Consider the following 21,874-nt stretch of genomic DNA (forward strand, 5'->3'; position numbering starts at 1 on the left):
ACCCAGATCCTTCTCTACCAGTGACTCTGCCAGTTTAATCCCCCCTAAGACATACGACGCATGCAGGTTATTAGTACCCAGATGCATAACTTTACATTTATCCACATTGAACCTCATTTGCCAAGTGGATGCCCAGACACTTAGTCTATCCAAGTCATCTTGTAACTTATGCGCATCCTCTATAGACTGTACCGTGCTACAAAGCTTGGTGTCATCTGCAAAGATAGAAACAGAGCTGTTAATACCATCCTCTATATCATTGATAAATAAATTAAACAACAGTGTTCCCAGTATTGAACCTTGGGGTACACCACTAATTACCGGGGACCAATCAGAGTACGAATCATTGACCACCACTCTCTGGGTACAATCCATGAGCCAGTGTTCAATCCAGTTACAAACTAAAATTTCCAAACCCAAAGACCTTAACTTACCTGTCAGACGTCTATGAGGGACAGTATCAAATGCTTTAGCAAAATCCAGAAACACTATATCCACAGCCATTCCTCTGTCAAGGCTTCTACTCACCTCTTCATAAAAGCAAATTAGATTGGTTTGACAACTTCTATCCTTAGTAAACCCATGCTGGCTATCACTTATAATACTATTATCCCCTATGTATTCCTGTATGTAATCCCTTATAAGTCCTTCAAACAATTTACCCACAATGCACGTTAAACTTACCGGTCTATAGTTTCCTGGGGAAGACCTAGAGCCCTTTTTGAAGATTGGCACCACATTTGCCTTGCGCCAGTCCCTTGGCACAATACCAGACACCAGTGAATCTCTAAATATCATGAACAGGGGTACAGATATTACTGAACTTACCTCTCTAAGAACTCTTGGGTGCAATCCATCTGGCCCTGGAGATTTGCTTACATTTATATTACTTAACTTACCTTGTACCATCTCTACATTAAGCCAGTTCAGTACATTACATGATGTGTTACCAGTAGGCCAATGTCAGCTCCTTTTTCCATAGTGTATACAGAACTAAAGAACCCATTCAGTAGCTCCGCCTTCTCTTGATCGCCCGTGACAACCTCCCCATTATCATTATTAAGGGGTCCTACATGCTCTGTCCTTGGTTTTTTTGCATTTATATATCTAAAAAAATATTTAGGATTAGTTTTGCTTTCTTTGGCCACCTGTCTCTCGTTTTGAATTTTTGCTGTTTTTATTACATTTTTACAGATTTTATTAAGCTCTTTGTACTGTTTAAATGTTATAGCTGACCCATCAGATTTGAATTTTTTGAAGGCTATTTTTTTGTTGTTTATTACTCTTTTAACATCATTTGTCAGCCATGTAGGATTCAGTTTTAATCGTTTATATTTGTTCCCCTTTGGTATATATTTAGCTGTATAGTTATTTAGAGTTGATTTAAAGATGTCCCATTTACCTTCTGTATCAGTATTTGAGAACACCTCCCCCCAGTCTATGTCCTGTAGTGCAGCCCTCAGCCCAGGGAAGTTTGCCTTTTTAAAGTTATATGTTTTTGCCTTCCCCGCCTGTCTTTCTTTTCTACATTTTAAGTCAAAAGTAACTATATTGTGGTCGCTATTACCAAGGTTTTCCCGCACAGTTACATTACCAACCAGCTCTGCGTTGTTGGAAATGATCAGATCCAACAAGGCATCACTTCTTGTTGGGTCCTCCACAAACTGGCCCATAAAATTATCCTGCAATAAATTTAGGAATTGTCGCCCCTTTGTAGTTTTAGCCAACCCCGAACCCCAATCTATATCTGGATAGTTAAAATCTCCCATTATTACCACTGTACCTGCCCGGGCGGCCCTCTCTATTTGTTTATGAAGCCTTCTATCTCTTCAGTGATATTAGGGGGTCTGTAGATTACACCAAGTATTATTTTTTCAGTATTTCCCTCCTTTTGTAATTCTACCCACAGTGATTCCACCTCCTCAGAATCATCACACACTATGGCATCGTTCACACTGACTTTCATACCACTTCTTACATACGGACAGACTCCACCACCTTTTCTGTTCATTCTATCCTTGCGAAACAATGTAAACCCCTGCAGATTAACAGCCCAGTCATGCGAGGAGTCCAGCGATGTCTCAGTGACCCCAACTATATCAATATGTTCCTCCAGTATCAAGGCCTCAAGCTCCCCAATTTTATTTGCTAGGCTTCTGGCATTTGTGAACATACACTTTACATTTCCATCCTTTATGTTATTGGGGTTAATGGGATTCAAGGGTGTAAGTTTTATTTTCCTATGAAGCCTATTCCTATTAACTATTCTAACCCCTCCCTCCGCTCCACCCCCAGGTACATTTATAATTCCCACCTCTCTATCTACACTAACTTTCCCCTCTTTGCTGTAGGTTCCCTCCCCCCAAATCCCTAGTTTAAACACTCCTCCACCCTTCTAGCCATCTTCTTCCCAAGCAAAGCTGCACCCTCCCCATTGAGGTGCAGCCCGTCCCTACGGTAGAGCCGGTAACCGATAGCAAAGTCAGCCCAGTTCTCCATGACCCCCAAACCCCTTCTTCCTACACCAGCTTCTGAGCCACTTGCTTACCTCCCTGATCTCCCGCTGCCTCTCTGGTGCGGCTCGTGGTACTGGTAGTATTTCAGAAAATACTACTTTGGAGGTCCTTGCCTTAAGCTTGCGGCCTAAGTCCCTGAAATCATTTTTAAGGACACTCCACCTACCTCTTACTTTGTCATTGGTGCCAATATGTACCATGACTGCTGGGTCCTCTCCAGCCTCACCCAGCAACCTGTCAACCCGATCCGCGATGTGCCGAACTTGTGCGCCAGACAGACAACACACTGTTCGGCGATCCCGGTCTTTGTGACAGATTGCCCTTAAAAAAATCTTAAAATTTAAAGGCCCCTTATGGGCTAGTTTTTGCTTTAGCCCACAAAAACTGCAATAAGTCATTCAAAAAACTTCTGAAATTTTCAAAAGATTTTTGCCTGTAAAACATCTTTCTTTTAAGGCTCCGAATAATCCTCAAAAGAACTTATTGTGAACATTGCTTATAAAGTTACATTTTCCAAGAATTTTTTTGCATGTATTTAAATATGATGTTCATTTCCTGTAATGATTTTGCAGATGACCGATGATTAACCATAGTTTCTTTTTTCTTTTTTTTTTAGTTAGACTGAGGAACTCCGAGGAGCAGAAACTTGAGATGAAAAAGCAAATTAAAAGATTACAAAGTACGTTGCTCTAAATATTTATGAAAGGAGAAATAATCACTTTGGTTTAAGGGCCTGTCCACACTGCTAAATTTCTGCCGAAGTCCTATTATATTCAATGGAAATCTGCTGCAGTGTTTACACTTTAGAATTTCTGCAGTGGAAAATTCGGCACCATAAATTCAAGGTTTAGGACCCTCCAATGGAGATGAGGCATTTCAGTCTATGGAGATGAGGCACGTCTGCCTACTGTCAATTATTTCAGCAGCGTTCATTGCAGACAGAATCTCCGCCTGAAGATATTCAGCAGTGTGAACGGCACCTTAAAGGGGTACTCCGGTGCTTACACATCTTATCCCCTATCCAAAGGATAGGGGATAAGATGCCTGATCGCGGGAGTCCCGCAGCTAGGGACGCTGGTGATAGCTATCATATTCTCCTCCCGTAGGCGTGCATTGAGGGGCGGAGCGTGATGTCACACGGGGGCAGAGGCGTGACGTCACACGCCGCCGGCCCTGCGGTCGCCCGTAATCAGACCGGGGACTGATTACAAACGGGGTGCCGCGTGCATGATCACGGGCGTCCCCAGCTGTGGGACTCCCGTGATCAAGCATCTTATCTCCTATCCTTTGGATAGGGGATAAGATGTGTAAGCACCAGAGTACCCCTTTAATGACTCTGCTTACTGCAATAAGTATCTTCTTTATCACAGCAGGGTCATACTAATCTGAGACAATTACATACAGATCTAGCTATGGTTTTTATATTTCTATTACAATTGCTATTTGCTGTCTAACTTCTATGTGCTTTTAGCAGCCCATTTTTAGGATGCACATTTTCTCAGACCTATGCATATTACACAAAAGTAGGGAATTTATTTATGCCACTTTCTGGAAAATGAAGAGAGTTTAGTCGGACAGACATGGCCCTCTGGCATGGCAGATTTAACACATGTCAGATTGGTGTAATTCTTTTAAGAAATATACTGCAGCTCCTAACTGGAGTAGATTTCTATGTCTGGCACCCCTGAGGACTTTTACTTAAACGGAATATCCAGGTTTTATTAAGTTTTCCCTTTAGTACGTGTGATGCCAAGTTATGTCTTAAGTGCTTTACTTGCCTTACATGTGTGGGGTGGATTGACCCCTTTTTTGCAATCTTATGGCCCCCCCCCCCAGGTTCAGCATTCCTCCGGTCTGTGGATGACTGTTGTCTTGGGTCTCAAGCCAGCCCTCTCATGACGTGTGCAGTGCAGCTGTACGTGCCGCCAATCAATGTGTCACGTGACAGTGGGGGATACATTGCACGCTGGAGCGGCGGCATGCATGCTACATCAGGGGGGCTGGCTGGTCAGGGAAGACAAGAGAAAGCCAAGCCACATGTGATCAGCTGTAGTCTCGAGCCAAACGAGATCCTGGGAAAGGCTTGAAACAGCAGTCATACACAGACCGGAGGAATGCTGAACCTGGGGGGCATGAAATCACAAAGTGGTCAATCCATCTCACACATGTATGGCAAGTAAGGAACTTAAGACATAACTTGGCATCACAAGTTACTAAAATCTAGATAACCCTCTAAAAGACCAGCATAAAAGATGGCAGTCTTATAAAACTCCTATTAAATTACAATTTCATTTTTAAAGACTACATTACAACATTTCTTTCCAGTGAGAGTAAAGAAATTGTTAATCCAAAAGCAAAACACAAACACACACACACATACTAGACAAAAAAAAGTGTAAGCAGACAAAAAGATCTATGCAAATAATTTCTTGTATTGAGTATGCATTAAAATAGTTTGTTTACCCATAATGGGAGATCATTAGTCCATAAAAAGAGACAACAGAAGAAAGAGCAAGGCTATGTTCATACCCAGTTTTTGGAGTGTTTTTTTTCACAGCCACTTTTCACATTGAACTCAAGGGAAAATGGTGCTTTGTTCCCACCCAGTTTTATTTCATGGCAATTACGGCTGCCATGGTTATGTCTGTGTTTTGGCACATATACTCCAACATTGAAATTGCAACACCTAACATCTGCAAATAATTACATTTTCAAGTACCTTGTTCTAATTTTTGGCATGGAGGGGGGGGGGGGGGGGGGGGCCACAATGGTATAAAAGGCAGATTGAAGGCAATATTTTTCAGCCTTGCGACACCTTAGAAATTGGATCAAGCCAGTTCAGTATAACTGTGTGATGCCTCCTGTTTGTCGACGTGACAGTTATCATCCCTTGTTACATACAGAGAGGGACAAGATCCTTGAACTAAGAGACTTATCACTTCGGCAGTAGGCCAAGATGTCAACACTGTTCAGTGGTGCGTGTCCCTGAAAGCAAAACTGACGGATCAAAAGATTAGGAAATTGCATGTAGTGATCCATTCAGAACTGCAAGTGAAATTGTACATCACAAAGAAGGCTTTAAATACATTTTGAGTCATATTTTTTTAATCTTCAAGATAGACATTTTCTGAGGCTCAAAATAATTAAAGGCTATGGAAAATAATGTGTAGTCATACACAAGTGAAAGTTACCACTTAGGCTATGAATTGTTAACAGCATACTATGCAGTGTATGGCGATATTATTAGGGCACTTTAGGTAAGTAGCAGCAGTGCAGGATCAGGGACAAGCTGAAGGCTGAGTGTAAGTCCTTTTTTTTTTTCTTCACTTCTACAATTCTCTGCCCGAATTTTTTCATTCTAAAACTTTCCTTTATAGAAATGACTGGCATTTACACAATTCTCATACCTTATTAGTACAGATTTCAGTCTTGTTAAGTAAATTAATCATGTACTATACAGACCTATTCCTATTTTGCAACAGGTATATGTCTCCCTTTAGGACAGGAGTATTTAACTATTTTTAGTGAGGGCCCGATTATCCAGGTTTGCCATCCGGTGAAGGTCTGAGCTGAACGCTAAAGCCTGGTTCACACTTAGCGGCATCAGTGCCATGAAGGAAAGAACAAATGAGCGATTGAAGTGTGGAGCATGTATGACCTGAATACTGCCACATACTGTACCCCTGAATATAATACTGCCACACACTGTACCCTGTGAATATAATACTGCCACACACTGTACCCATTGAATATAATACTGCCACACACTGTACCCCTGAAAATAAAACTGCCACACACTGTACCCCTGAAAATAATTCTGCCACACACTGTATCCATGAATATTATACTGCCAAAAACTGGGCCCCTGCAATATTACTGCCACACGCTATTCCCCTGCAATATTACTGCCACACGCTATGCCCCCAAATACATTTTCGACAAACACTGTGCCCTGTGCCGACTAATTGTACCTTTGTGCCCCAAATAATTAATGCCACTGTGCCCCCAGAATTAATGATGCCACTGTGCCCTAAGAATTAATTATGCCACTGTGCCCCCAGAATTAATAATGCCACTGTGCCCCCAGAATTATGCCACTTTGCCCCCAGAATTAAGAATACCACTGTGCCCCGAGAATTAATGATGCTGTTGTATCCCCAGAAATAATGATGCCACTGTGCCCCCAGAATTAATTATGCAGCTGTGCCGCCAGGATTAATGATGCTGCTGTGCCTCCAGAATTAATTATGCCACTCTGCACCAGAGTTATGTATGCCTCTGTGTCCCCATAATTAACTATGCCACTGTGCCCCCAGAATTAATGATGCCACTGTGCCCCCAGAATTAATGATGCCGCTGTGCCGCCAGGATTAATAATGCCGCTGTGCTGCCAGGATTAATGATGCCACTGTGCCCCCAGAATTAATTATGCCACTATGCCCCAGAGTTATTTATGCCACTGTGCCCCAGTTATTCATGCTACTGTGCCGACAGGATTAATAATGCCGCTGTGCTGCCAGGATTAATGATGCCACTGTGCCCCCAGAATTAATTATGCCACTATGCCCCAGAGTTATTTATGCCACTGTGCCCCAGTTATTCATGCTACTGTGCCCCCAGAATTAAGGATGCCACTGTGCCCCAGAATTAATTATGCCACTAGGCCCCCAGAATTAAGGATGCCACTGTGCCCCCAGAATTAATGATGCCGCTGTGCCGCCAGGATTAATAATGCCGCTGTGCTGCCAGGATTAATGATGCTACTGTGCCCCCAGAATTAATTATGCCACTATGCCCCAGAGTTATTTATGCCACTGTGCCCCAGTTATTCATGCTACTGTGCCCCCAGAATTAAGGATGCCACTGTGCCCCAGAATGAATTATGCCACTAGGCCCCCAGAATTAAGGATGCCACTGTGCTCCCAGAATTAAGGATGCCACTGTGACTCTCCAGCTGTAGCAAACTACAACTCCCATCATGTACAGACAGGAGGTTATGTAGAGATAAAATGGTCTTACAGAGTTGCAGATATATAAAGTGGTTAAAAGCAGTAGTATTTTTAAATTGGCTGGGGCACAGAACTGATTACATTTCTATAAGAATCTGCATGCTTGCAGAACACTTGGAAAACTTAAAGATAGAGCAGCCAGATCTCCAAACAGAAGATCCTGTTAACTGGATTGTCTCATGAAAAAGAAGCCAGCGTGCTCTTTAGAAAAACTGTTGTGCAGCGATCAGCTAATCACCAATGAACAGCTGCTATTGGCCAAGAAAACCATATCTATGCTTACATGGGTGTTCTGGGTCTGCCAGGAGACACTCTTAGGCCCCATTCACATGAATTCCCAACATACGTTCCATGGGCAGCAGGCACAGACCGCTTGGAAATGCACCGTCTTCATAAACGGCAAAGTATTTTCGAGCACATTCCCCAGAAAGGACTGCCAGCTGTGTGACAAAGGTCATTCATACTTTCAAAGGGGCGTTATTACTGGACCACCTGGGCACTTAAAAGCTCGGGAATGTCCCCAGTGAACCAAACAGATTCATTTTGCTCATGTTACTATTTTTCTGGATATCAACAAAGCAGACTGATTGCATCAAAAGCAAAAGGAAAACATGAAAGACCACAGGTAGAAAAGTAACTTTATTTACCAATATATGTTAAAGGTAATCTGTCAGCAGTGTCCTCCGCACTTGGTATAGGCTGGTAGTGCGGCTGACACTGATGATAATGATATTTGCCTATCCCTGATCTGTGGTCCCATTCGTCTGTTGTCTTTTTATTCTGGCAACAGGCTTGGTGCATGGGCCGAGCTCCAGGAGTATGCTGATGTCACTGTTGTTGCTTTCTCACATCCTCAGCCCCACTGTGAGCAGAAGGTTTGGGGAAATAGCAGGAAAAAGTCAGCATGCTCCTGGATCTCTGCCTGTGCACCTAGACTGTCGCCCGAATAAGGAAGGTAACAGACAAACGGGGCCACAGATAGGAGATAGGTAAGTATTGTTATCATCAGTGTCACCCATACTACCAACCGGTACCAACAGGTTGGTACGAATGACACTGATGACAGATTCAGTTTTATTTATTAGACAGTTGAAAATTGGCTTATTTGTTGGATGACACATTAAACATTTCACTGAAACAACTAGAAAAAAAATTCTTCTTTCGTTTCCCAGGTGACCTTATAATACTGGAACAGAGAAACATATCAAGCACAACATTAGACCTCAGTAAGTCACTGGAGGAGAAGCTGCAAAATAACCAACTCCAGGCAAAATTACTGTCACAGGAGAACGAGGTAAACCTACTACAAGTAACTTGAAGATTCTTATATCCCCATGTTTACAGCATTGGAAATTTCAGTCTTTCCTGTACCATTTACAGATAATGGAAATCTGTTTGAAAGGAGTGTAAAGTACACCACAGCTCAGCAGTCTGACATCATATTATAAGGCTTGTCGTGATTTCCGTATTACAAATAAAACACATAAACAGTAACCCCCCGACATGCGATGGCCCCGACATATGACAAAATCGACATACGATGGCCTCTCAGAGGCCATCGCATGTCGATGTCAGCATCAACATACGATGCTTTTATATGTTGGGGCCATCGCATTAACTGCTATCCGACAGCGCAAAATGCTTAAGCTGCTGTCGGATAGCAGTTTAAGCATCCCGGGCAGGTTCGCTTACCTATTCCCGCTGCTCCGGGTACACTTCGCGATCCTCCGGCGTCTTCCGCATCTTCTCCAGGGTCCGGGCCTCGTTTTCCGGCGTCGTTATTACGTCACTACGCATGCCGCACCAGCGCAGCGTAATAACGTCACCAGAAAGCGAGGCCCGGACCCTGCAGAAGATGTTGAAGAAGCCGGAGGATCGCGAAGAAGACACCGGAGCAGCGGGACAGCATTGGGAGCGGTGAGGACCTGGTCCGGAGCGGCGGGGACAGGTGAGTACAGCTTCCTATACTTTACATTGCACGGATCCCTCAACATGGATTTGACAAACAATGGGTCGTTTAGAACGAATTACCATCGTATGTTGAGGGACCACTGTACAAACTTGTGTCAGTCACTATGAAAAATGCCTTGCTATTTAAAGGGGTATTCCGGGCAAAAACATTTTATCCCCTATCAAAAGGATAGAGGATAAGATGTCTGATCGTGGGGGGCCCGCCGCTGGGACCCCTCGCGATCTCCCTGCAGCACCCGCATTCTATGCCATCACGCCCCCTCCCCTAGACATGAATGGAGGGGGTGTGACGTCAGGTCCCCAGTCCCGGAAACCCGGGAGACGCAGTTCCCGCATAGAATGCGGGTGCTGCAGGGAGATCGCGGGGGTGGGGGTGGGGCGGGGGTATTGGGTCTAGGATCAGACATCTTATTTCCTATCCTTTGGATAGAGGATAAAATGTTTTTTCCCGGAATAGCCCTTTAAGTCTGATGTGTGATAACAATGGTGAAGAACTATACAATGATAAATAATAACAAAACAGTAAAAGGAATATGGCTTTATTCTATTAATTCTATTAATGTGGTCCACAAGTGCAGGTTCTCCACTCCAACATAGGTGCACAACTGCACTTGGGGTTGAGCACCTCCTATCACCTTAGACCACGTTAATGTAATTCTTTATTCTATTAAGTTATATCTAATGTACACGGCAGTGGTGTGTGCATTGACTTGTAGGGCGGTCCTCAAACAGTTAAAGGGGTATTCCAGGCAAAAACTTTTTTTTATATATCAACTGGCTCCGGAAAGTTAAACAGATTTGTAAATTACTTCTATTAAAAAATCTTAATCCTTCCAATAGTTATTAGCTTCTGAAGTTGAGTTGCTGTTTTCTGTCTAACTGCTTTCTGATGACTCATGTACCGAGAGCTGTCCAGCTCCTATGGGGATATTCTCCCATCATGCACAGCTCCCGGGACGTGACATCATCAATGAGCAGTTAGACAAAAAACTTCAGAAGCTAATAACTATTGGAAGGATTAAGATTTTTTAATAGAAGTAATTTACAAATCTGTTTACCGTATATACTCGAGTATAAGCCGACCCGAGTATAAGCCGAGACCCCTAATTTCAACCCAAAATCCCAGGAAAAGTTATTGACTCGAGTATAAGCCTAGGGTGGGAAATACCTCATCCCCCCCTGTCATCATCCAGACCCGTCATTAACATCCTCATCATCATCCCCTTGTCATCATCCCACACATCCCCCCTTCATCATCCCCTTATCATCCCACACATCCCCCTTCATCATCCCCTTGTCATCCCACACATCCCCCTTCATCATCCCCTTATCATCCCGCACATCCCCCCTTCATCATCCCCTTATCATCCCACACATCCCCCTTTCATCATCCCCTTATCATCCCACACATCCCCCCTTCATCATCCCCTTGTAATCATCCCCACCCCCCTTCATCATCCCCACACCCCCCCTTCATCATCCTCTTCTCATCATTCGCCCTCAGTGGTCTTCAACCTGCGGACCTCCAGAGGTTTCAAAACTACAACTCCCAGCAAGCCCGGGCAGCCATCGGCTGTCCGGGCTTGCTGGGAGTTGTAGTTTTGAAACCTCCGGAGGTCCGCAGGTTGAAGACCACTGCGGCCTTCAACATCATCCAGCCCCCCTCTCACCCCCTTTAGTTCTGAGTACTCACCTCCGCTCGGCGCTGGTCCGGTCCTGCAGGGCTGTCCGGTGAGGAGGTGGTCCGGTGAGGAGGTGGTCCGGGCTGCTATCTTCACCGGGGGCGCCTCTTCTCCGCGCTTCCGGCCCGGAATAGATGCGTTGCCTTGACAATGACGCAAATGACGCACCTCTGCGTCGTTGTCACGGCAACGTGACTATTCTGAGGCCGGGCCCGAAGCGCTTAGAAGAGGCCTCCCCGGTGAAGATAGCAGCCCGGAACACTATCCCACCGGACCACCTCCTCACCGGACAGTCCTGCAGGACCGGACCAGCGCCGAGCGGAGGTGAGTACTCAGAACTAAAGGGGGTGAGAGGGGGCTGGATGATGTTGAAGGCCGCAGTGGTCTTCAACCTGCGGACCTCCGGAGGTTTCAAAACTACAACTCCCAGCAAGCCCGGACAGCCGATGGCTGCCCGGGCTTGCTGGGAGTTGTAGTTTTGAAACCTCTGGAGGTCCGCAGGTTGAAGACCACTGCGGGTGGGGGAGTTCACTCGAGTATAAGCCGAGGGGGGTGTTTTCAGCACGAAAAATCGTGCTGAAAAACTCGGCTTATACTCGAGTATATACGGTAACTTTCCGGAGCCAGTTGATATATAAAAAAAAGTTTTTGCCTGGAATACCCCTTCAAGCATGTACAATACGGACCTGTAGAAACTCCATAAACTTCTGAATGGTGCCTCCATGAGGTATCATACTCTAATATAACTTTTGCTGTAGCATGCCACCAATTTGTCTCTATGGGTGCCATATTTAAGAACTCTGTCCCATTAAGACATATTATGGGACCTACAGGACAGAGAAAACCTATCTTAAAGGGGTATTCCGGTGAAAAACTATTTATTTTTATGTTTTTTCATCTCAACTGGCTCCAGAAAGTTAAACAGATTTGTAAATTACTTATATTAAAAAAATCTTAATCCTACCAGTACTTATCATCTGCTGAAGTGGAGTTGTTCTTTTCTGTCTGACCACAGTGCTCTCTGCTGACACCTCTGTCTGTCTCAGGAACTGTCCAGAGTAGGATCAAATCCGTACAGCAAACCTCTCCTGCTCTGGACAGTTCCTGAGACAAACAGAGGTATCAGCAGAGAGCACTGTTGTCAGACAGAAAAGAACAACTCAACTTTAGCACCTGATAAGTACTGGTTGGATTAATATTTTTTTAATAGTGGTAGGATTAAGAATTTTTTATAGAAGTAATTTACAAATCTGTTTAACTTTCTGGAGCCAGTACGGGTACGTTCACACATACAGGATCCTGTACAGATTTGATAAGCAGGATTTGTAACTGCAGATTAGAAGCGGGGCTCAGTCATTTAGTTTACATTGAAATCTGCAGCAGAAAATCCTGTGCATCAAATCTGCGTACGTGTGAAGGTACCCTTAAGACGTAAAGATGATGCCCTACTGAAATAATTTGAAAATGCATAAAATCACAATGCGGCCATTATGGAATGTTAGTAAACCATTATCTGCAAAAAGCTGGGTTCACGCCTGCGTCAAGTTTTTTATTGTTATGATCTGTCATTGGAGCAAAACTATGATGCCAGTGGATCAGTTACACAGACTGTTCCTTACAGACCACATTGACTTCAAATGAGTTCATTGGGTTTCTGGTATTTTTTCCAGGCAAAAAAGTGCAGCTCACTGGGATATTTTGTTTAAGGCAATCCCATTCAGCAAATCTTCAGCATGGGAATATAAAGTCAATCTTTAAGTAACTCTACAAAACGCTTACAAAATGGCCGACAATAATATTGGTCATACCTCCTTCAGTTCTGTATATCAGTGCTTTAATTTGTGGGGGAAAAAAAAAACAACTTTATTGCAGTCTTGAAGTGTCATAGAAACAGAGCCCGGGAGCCAAAAACACACCCAAAATGAGAAAAATGACATACAAGCAGTACTGTGTAGTGTGTTTTATATTTCATATTGACTTTGAGCCAAAATCTGGCTAAAAAACACAAAAAAGCCATAAAAAGTATTTTTCTGTTGTGTTTGCCAGTGTACAGGTCTTAAGGCTGAACTTGATCTCATCACTGATGAATATCAGTCTTGTCAAAGAAAACTGAAGCAGTGTCGAGAAGAGCTAAAGGGAATGTCCAGGAAAAGACCAAAGGTAAAATGATCACGTGAGTAAAAAGAACTACTTCCGCAGAAACCTCTGCGAAGATTTCAGATCCCATCCTGTGAGGTCAGGAAAGCATTTTTTTTAAGGAATCATATTCTGGTATTGGCATTAAAAGGGGTTATCCATTTTTGATTACACCCCTGTATATGCACTGTTTGAAGGGTCCATTGTGCTGGTGCTAGCACTGAATGGAGCCTCTTCAATTTTAACCAACCCTTATACCGGCATTGCAGTGTTTTTAGCAATGGCGGTATAGGTAATGCAGTGTTGTCCTTAGGGCTGGGCGGTATGGCCAAATATGTGTATCACAGTATTTTTGTAACTTATGGCGGTTCCAAGGTATATAACGGTATTCCCCTCCCCCTTCCCCCAAAATTAATTATTAGCCCAGCGCTGCGCTGTCCCCATCGGGGTACTACTCACGTCACCAGCAATCGCTGCTATCCTCATCCTCCTGTTTGTTGCGGCCGCCGGCGCTGACACTCTCTATACTGTGCGGTATCTCTATGCCGTATCCCTATGCCCGGGCTGCAAAAGGTAAACAAAATAAACTAACGCATCTTCCGATGTCGCCTTATGCTGGGGACGTGAACGTCGGCAGCCATCAGCCTATCACCGGCTGCAGCGATGTTCCGCCTCGGCCGGTGATAGGCTGAGCCCACTGTCATGTAAGAAGCCGGCTTCTTACATGACAGTGGGCTCAACCTATCACCGGCCGAGGCGGAACATCGCTGCGGCCGGTGATAGGCTGACGGCTGTCCGACGTTCCATTCTCTGGGAAGCAAGTCAGGATCGACAGGGAAGGTGAGTTAAAGTTTATTTTGTTAACCTTTTGCAGCCCGGGCATAGGCATACAGTATAGAGCAGTGGTTTTCAATCTGCGGACCCCCAGATGTTGCAAAACTACAACTCCCAGCATGCCCGGACAGCATGCTGGGAGTTGTAGTTTTGCAGCGGCCGCAACAAACAGGATGAGCAGGAGGGCAGCGCTTGTGGGTGACATATCTGAGTAGTAGCGCTGGGCTGATAATTCATTTTGGGGGGGGGGGGGGGGGGAGAACAGCACGCGCGGGTCAAATGTGATTAGTTCCCCAATGGGGACAGTGCAGCGCTGGCCTGAGAATTCATTCATTCCCGAGGGGGAGGGGCCAAACCGGTATTGCGGTATGGGTTAAAATTCATATCGTGCAGCACAAAAATGTAGGTATTCGGTATGAACCGGTATACCCCCCAGCCCTAGTTGTCCTATTCAAGTGAACTGGGCAACTCTGCAGTGCCTTCCATCCTCCTACTAAAACTATGGCAATGCATGAGGCTGCAGTGGTCGCACAAATGCAGCGGTCCCTTTAAACAGCTGATCATTGGGGGGCGCCAGCAGTCAGGCCCTGCTGATCTATTATTAATGACCTATCCTGAAGCTAGGCCATCAATTTTATAAGGTTGGATGAGCCCTTTTACACAGAGCCTTACAGATCATAGCCATTGTGAACATGATAGCACTTCATATAGGGCTGGGTTCTGGTTCATTACAGGCAGGGATGAGCACTCGCTTTTTACAGTCTTCTCCCTTGGGAGATAATAATTAATATATAACAATTGGACAGTTTCACCCTGTTCTTATTTGGGATACAAAGGACAAGTACATTGTGGATATTCTGCGGCATAACCTCATGTTAAGTCTGCAGCAGCAAATCCTCACCAAATGTGGAATTTAATGTGGATTTGCTGTAGTAGATAAAATGTAAGATATCAAAAAAAAGTTTTTTTAAATCAGTATTTGCAAATTTTCATGTGGCTCCATCATGGTTCCATAGCAAAATCTCCAGCACTACAGATTTATTGCAGATTTTACTTGCCAGTTCAAGTCACTGTGGAAAATCTACATTAAATTTGGAACAGGTCCACAGCAGAAATTAGCATGCTTGCCTTGATATGCTCTGGTCGGCCCGGCTTGCTTTTGTCGGGTTGTGCACCATAAGGTGAGAAAAGGTGCATGGCCGACTGGAAGAGGGGGAGTGTTCTCACGTCGTCTTAACATTCCACACTAATAAAAACCTAACATGCTTAGCAAATCATGGTCACTGTGGATTTAAAATCTGTATCACAGATTTCCATGATATCAGACGTATTATATTCGCAGCCTGTGAAAAAGATTTCTGAAAATCGCAATCACAGAGCTAGTTGATTTTCCACATGCAAATCCACTGTGGCAGATTAAACCCATGAAAAAAATATCCTTGTGTTGTTCGCAGTGAGGTAGGTATGAATATGCCACAAATGTTGCAGATAGAAGTACACCTTTAAACCAATTTCACATGACTGTAATTCAGCTGCATGTTATGGGGGAGATTTATCATAGCATTTAGAGATTTTTTTTTGCTTACTCCAGGTGGACATGTCACACGTCCGCCTAAGCACTTTTTTTGCGACTTTTGTGGGTAGGAGTAAAGTAGCATACAGCCTAAACCTGTAAGCATAAAAAATTGGCAAACCCCTCCAGAAAGTCGCATGTCAAAGCATACAAAGTAGTGTTCTGAAGTGATTTATTGTTTTTGGCTTAAAAGTGCCAAATATCGTATATACTAGAGTATAAGCCGAGTTTTTCAGCACAATTTTTCGTGCTGAAAACACCCCCCTCGGCTTATACTCGAGTTAACTCTCCGTCTGTCAATCCCTTCTCAGTGCTCTTCAACCTGTGGACCTCCAGATGTTGCAAAACTAAAACTCCCAGCATGCCCGGACAGCCATCGGCTGTCCAGGCATGCTGGGAGTTGTAGTTTTGAAACCTCTGGAGGTCCGCAGGTTGAAGACCACTGCAGCCTTCATCATCATCCAGACCCCTCCCTTTAGTTTTCTACTGACCTCCCCTCGGTGGGAAGGAAGGGTGAGCTGGTCCGGGCCATCTATGCTGCAGGGACCGTCCGGTGGGGAGGGTTAGTCGTTCCAGGTTGTCCATTTTCACCGGGGGGGGGCCCTCTTCTCCGCGCCTGCCCCGGACTAGTGACGTTGCCTTGACGACGACGCACAGGGACGTTCATTCGCAGCCTGCACATTCGTAGGCACGGAGAAGAGGGCCCCCGGTGAAAATGGACAGCCCGGAACGACTAACCCTCCCCACCAGATGGTCCCTGCAGCATAGATGGCCTGGACCAGCTCACCCTTCCTTCCCACCGAGGGGAGGTGAGTAGAAAACTAAAAGGGGGGGAGGGGGTCTGGATGATGACGAAGGCCGCAGTGGTCTTCAACCTGCGGACCTCCAGAGGTTTCAAAATTACAACTCCGGGCATGCTGGGAGTTGTAGTTTTGCAACATCTGGAGGTCCACAGGTTGAAGACCACTGATGAAGGGATTGACAGGTGGTGATGGTGGGGGGGGATGATGACAGGGGGGATGATGACATGGGGGGATTATGTCTTTCCCACCCTAGGCTTATAGTCGAGTCAATAACTTTTTTTTTTTTTTTTTTTTTTTTTTTTTTTCTCTCCCTGGGTTCTTGGGGTGAAATTAGGGGCCTCTGCTTATATTTGGGTCGGCTTATACTCGAATATATACGGTAAATGTGTTGCCAATATGCAAAACCAAAGAGGGAAAAAAAAAACACTTCAAAACTCACTTTCCAAAGACAACAATGATAAATCTCCCCCATACTGGTTGTGACACCTAGAATCCCCACAGTTCTGGTATAGTGAAAACTAGTAAGGAAAGGGGGTCATCTGGGCAATGAGGGACTCTTTGCAGATTTTCCTAACCAATCAATGATGATAAATTGAATAGGATTGTTTGAAGACATTTTATACAAATCAACCTCTTATCTTCCCACAGAGACGCTGCTGCTTCTTGATGCCAGTGCTGATGGTGATATTGGCTGTAGTGATGGCGTTATTCTTCTCCAACCACATAGATTATACGTACTAAACATTTCTTCTCTACCTCAAGTTTGAGTGACTGCATTAGTTCATTTTCATGAAGTTTTTTTTTAATTTTCTTTCTATTTTTTTAATTATATAAATATTTTATTTTAGAAAGAAATGTCTGGTGTTACCGTAATTTGCAGTATTTATCTGTACCTTTTGTAATGTGAACAGAGGTGTAGCTGCAACATAAGTAATAAAAGTACCTTATGGAAGATAGGTCATTGCAGTATTATTGCTAAAGGAACCTCACCTTCACAATAATAGAAATCTATCAAAGACAATTCGAAAGGGCTAAAATTGAACATAAAAAATGTTTTAGGCTACACGCACTGTATTTCCGTTTAGAAAATCTGCAGCATTTACAGTAGTAGCAAAGGTGATAAGTTTTAAAGGAAATGTTTATTTTCTTTTGTTTGTCTTAAGAAAAGTATGCATATTAAAATAATGTTATGTTTATTTATAAGCTGTTCCATTATTTATAATAAAAGCCGGGGGGGCTACCATGTCTAATAGCACTTGAGTAGTGTCACTGGACTACACAGATGCTTTATGACAGACGTGCACAAGAGATAAAGACGGCTCCCGACTATCTCTTTGGCTGGTGCTGCACATTTTAATTGTGCATGCTTAGTGGTAAGTGTAGTTCACAGGGAACTTACCTCTATATTAATGGGGCAGAGGACTATCAGTGTCAGCAAGAGGTCTCAGCCAGCGGTGGGGCTCAGAACAGGTGATGACTGGCCAAAGGTGCTTTAAAGCTTATATTACCTACTACATGAACAAATTAGAGATGAGCAAACTTACAGTGATTCGATTCGTCACAAACTTCTCGTCTCGGCAGTTGCTGACTTAAGCCTGCATAAATTAGTTCAGCTTTGCAGTAAAACTTTTTCCCAATCCAAAGGATCAAAAGGGGGTCTGACTGCTGGGACCCCTGCGATCTCCTGCACGGTCGTCTCGTAGGAAGGGGGTGTGTAGACCCCCAGATGAAGTGGTGGCCGACACACTCCCTCCATGTAGCTCTAGGAGCAACATGGAGGGGGTGTGTCTGCCACCACTTTGTGTGGGGGTCAGCACACCTCCCTTCCTAGGGACTGCTAGGATGCCATGCAGGGGATCACAGGGGTCGCAGCGGTCAGACTCCCCACAATCTAAAACTGTCCCCTTCTAACCCCCTAAAGCTTTATTTTTCCATATACGGGGCAGTAATGGGGCTTATTTTTTGCACCGTCAAATGTATTTTTTATTGGCACCATTTCTGCTTTGATGGGACTTTTTGGGAGAGAAAGTAAGAAGCGGCCTGGAGGGATCGGGCCACGCGGCTCGTAGGCTGAGCCTGCCGCTGCCGGAGCCCGGTGACCGGCTCTGCGCCGGTGTTTAATCTGCTTGTCTGCGGCGCCACATAATCGCATGTTTTTCATAGGGTGAAATCGCAATTCGATTGTGAATGAGATATATCGTGCAGCCCTAGTCCAAAGGAGAAGATATACCGTGGAACATAATGAAGACAGTCATCAAATGGAGAAAACAAAAAGAAGAGACATTACCAAGAAATGGATGGCCCGCCAAAATGGATGAGAAGAAAACTGGTCAGGAAAGCTTCCATAATGCCTACTTCAACGTTAAATGGGCATTCCCATAAAAAATTTTTTTGCTATTGCATTCCTTGGTAAATAAAAATCTTTCAAATGTACTTTGTTAAAAAAAAAAAAAGGAAGTTTTCTATATTTCATTTGTGTCTTAAAAAAAACTGCCACTAGATGTCTCCCTACTTGTCCAGAGTACATTTCCCCCCCCCATCTTTTGCACATACTTTGGACACCTGCTGGCCTGGCAGAAGTCCAAAATCAGGAAATGCAGTCTGGAGTGCTGGCGAAGGGGGGGGATGTGTACAGCCTTATCCGATCATAGCTCATCTCACACACTGAAATGCTCTGGGCTGTGTGTAGGAGGTTTTCCCCTGTATGGCTGCAGATGATGTCACGCATTCTGGGTAACACCCCTTCCCAGTATGTAAATTTGACTGAGACTGAGCAGAAAATCCAGAGCAATATCAAGGTAGAAAGCTAAAAAATAAAGGCACGGGACGGTATACCGGTTCATACCGAATACCGACATTTTTGGGATGCACGATATTAATTTTTCCCATACCGTAATACCGGTTGGGCCCCTCCCCCTTGGGAATGAATGATCAGCGCAGCGCTGTCCCCACATCGGGGAACTAATCATACATGACCCGCCAGTGCCGTTCTGCTCCCCCCCTCAAATCATGTTGCCCGCCAGCGCTGTTCTGCTCCCCCCCAACTAATTATCAGCCCAGCGGGGTACTATTCACATATTTAACCCGCAAGCACTGCCCTCCCTCCTCTTTGTTGCGGGCCGACACCGGCGCTGGAACTCTAGCCGGCTTCTTACATGACAGTGGGCTCAGCCTATCACGGGGCAGGACATCGCTGCGGCCGGTGATAGGCTGATGGCTCTCAGACGTTCCAGTCCCCAGCGTGTGGCCGATGTAGGTAAGTTATCCCGGGCATAGGGATACAGCGTACAGCAGTGGTCTCAAACCTGCGGACCTCCAGCTGTTGCAAAACTACAACTCCCAGCATGCCCGGACAGCATTGGCAACATCTGGAGGTCTGCAGGTTGGAGACCACAGACATACAGTATAGAGTAACAGCGCCGGTGTCGGCCTGCAACAAAGAGGAGGATGGCAGTGCTTGCGGGTGACATATGTGAGTAGTACCCCGCTGGGCTGATAATTAATTGGGGGGAGCAGAACAGCGCTGGCGGGTAACATGATTTGGGGGGGGGGGGGAGGGTGCAGAACAGCGCTGGCGGGTCACATAATTTGGTGACGGGTGGGGGGGGGGTGCAGAACAGCTCTGGCGGGTAACATGATTTGGTGGGGTGGGGAGCAGAACAGCGCTCGCGGGTCACATGATTTGGGGGGGGTGAAAGAAATACCGTTATATACCGTGGAACCGCCATAAGTTACAAAAATAAAAGAGGTACTCCGTCCCTAGACATCCTATCACCTATCCAAAAGATAGGGGACAAGATGACTGTTCGTGGGGGTGGCCTGTCACTGGGAACTCCCCGCAATCTCTCCTGCAGCACCCCGTCATCTACTGTATGGAGCGAAGTTCGCTCCGTGCCTGATGACGGGTGATACAGGGGCCGGAGTATCGTGATGTCACGGCCCCGCCCCCTCAATACAATTCTATGGGATTGGGCATGAGGGTCGCCACGCCCCTCCTATAACATCACTACATATCACCTAAATTACACCATATCCACAGTAAAGCATGGTGGTGGCAGCATCATGCTTAAGGGATGTTTTCCTTCAGCTGGAACCGGGCCTTAGGGTGGAAGGAATTATGAACAGTTACAAATACCAGACACTTTTGGCACAAAACCTTCAGGCGCCCATTAAAAAGCTGAAGATGAAGTTCACCTTTTAGCATGACAACGACCCAAGACATGCATGCAAATCCACACAGGCATGGATTCACCAGAAGAAGAAGAACATTTTGGAATAGCCCAGCCAGAGCCTAGACCTTAATCCAATTGAACATCTGTGGTGTCATCTGAAGAGGTCTGTGCACAGGAGATGTCCTCGCAATCTCACAGATTTGAAGAACTTTTGCGAGGAAGAGTGGGCAAATATTTCACGTCAAGATGTGCCATTCTAATAGACTTCTACCCAATAAGACTGATTGCTGTAATCAAATAAAAAGGTGCTTCAACAAAGTTATTAGTTTCAGGGTATGAACACATGCGACCAGGGTATTCTGTTTTGCAATGAAATTGTTAAGGGGAAAAAGGTTTTTATATTTATCTTTGTCTCATTCTTTACCATCATAGGAACGTGGCATTTCAAAAGGGTATATAGACTTTTTATATCCACTGCTGGTAAATCTTCCAGTGAAAAATGTGTCTGGAAATCATTAACGGAAAACAGTCATCCCGTTCACCCACACTAAACCCAATACACTAGGTTATAGTGCGGGTGAACTAACCTACGACCTCGCAGCCCGGAGCGGTGTCCCTCTGAAGGTATGCTTCTTTCTTCTGTGAATTTGAATATTCATGGACGCTGGTCACGTAGCGCTTGTGCCTACTGAGTGCTCACGTGACCAGCGCCCATGAATATTCAAAATCATCCAGCAGGCCGCCTCAAGTGCGCAATTTACCAAAGAAAGAAACAGACCATTAGAAGGACACTGGGCTGCAGGAAATGAGACAAAAAGAAAAATGTTAACTATTTTTACACTATTTTTAAATTTCCCCATTGATTCTTTTAATTTCATTTGCACAATCCACACCAAAATCTGCACAATTTGGTGCCTTTTTTGCTGTAGGTTTTAGTAAGTAAATGTTTAGAGGAATATCTGCAGCATTTCTGATACATATGGCCATACCTTAAAGGGGTACTCTGCCCCTAGACATCTTATCCCCTTTCCAAAGGATAGGGGATAAGAGGTCTGATCGCGGGGGTCCCGCGATATCCCTGCTGCACTCGCCATTCATTTAGAGCGATGATGGCAGCACCGGAGGCTCGTGACATCATGGCCACACCCCACTTGTGATGTCATGGCCATGCCCCCTCA

The 21,874-nt window shown here is 44.9% G+C and overlaps 1 protein-coding gene across 14 annotated transcripts in view; it reads left to right on the forward strand.

The window, feature by feature from the left end:
* The window catches only part of TRAF3IP3 (TRAF3 interacting protein 3), a 101,869-nt gene extending 83,700 nt beyond the window's left edge, over positions 1-18,169 (forward strand). For 10 of the 14 annotated variants that reach the window (XM_056558958.1, XM_056558951.1, XM_056558953.1 and 7 more), the window contains 4 exons: positions 3,133-3,195; positions 8,698-8,819; positions 13,225-13,338; positions 17,173-18,164. In XM_056558958.1, coding sequence (XP_056414933.1) covers positions 3,133-3,195; positions 8,698-8,819; positions 13,225-13,338; positions 17,173-17,265 — 392 coding nt within the window. In that variant the 3' untranslated portion in view covers positions 17,266-18,164. Of the gene's footprint in view, positions 1-3,132; positions 3,196-8,697; positions 8,820-13,224; positions 13,352-17,172 lie in introns of all 14 variants that reach the window. The other 4 variants (XM_056558949.1, XM_056558950.1, XM_056558962.1 and 1 more) reach the window with 3 other exon arrangements.
* Positions 18,170-21,874: the final 3,705 nt, after the last annotated feature.

The sequence above is a fragment of the Hyla sarda genome, chromosome 2 (genome assembly GCF_029499605.1).
Source record: "Hyla sarda isolate aHylSar1 chromosome 2, aHylSar1.hap1, whole genome shotgun sequence".
Classification (NCBI taxonomy): domain Eukaryota; kingdom Metazoa; phylum Chordata; class Amphibia; order Anura; family Hylidae; genus Hyla; species Hyla sarda.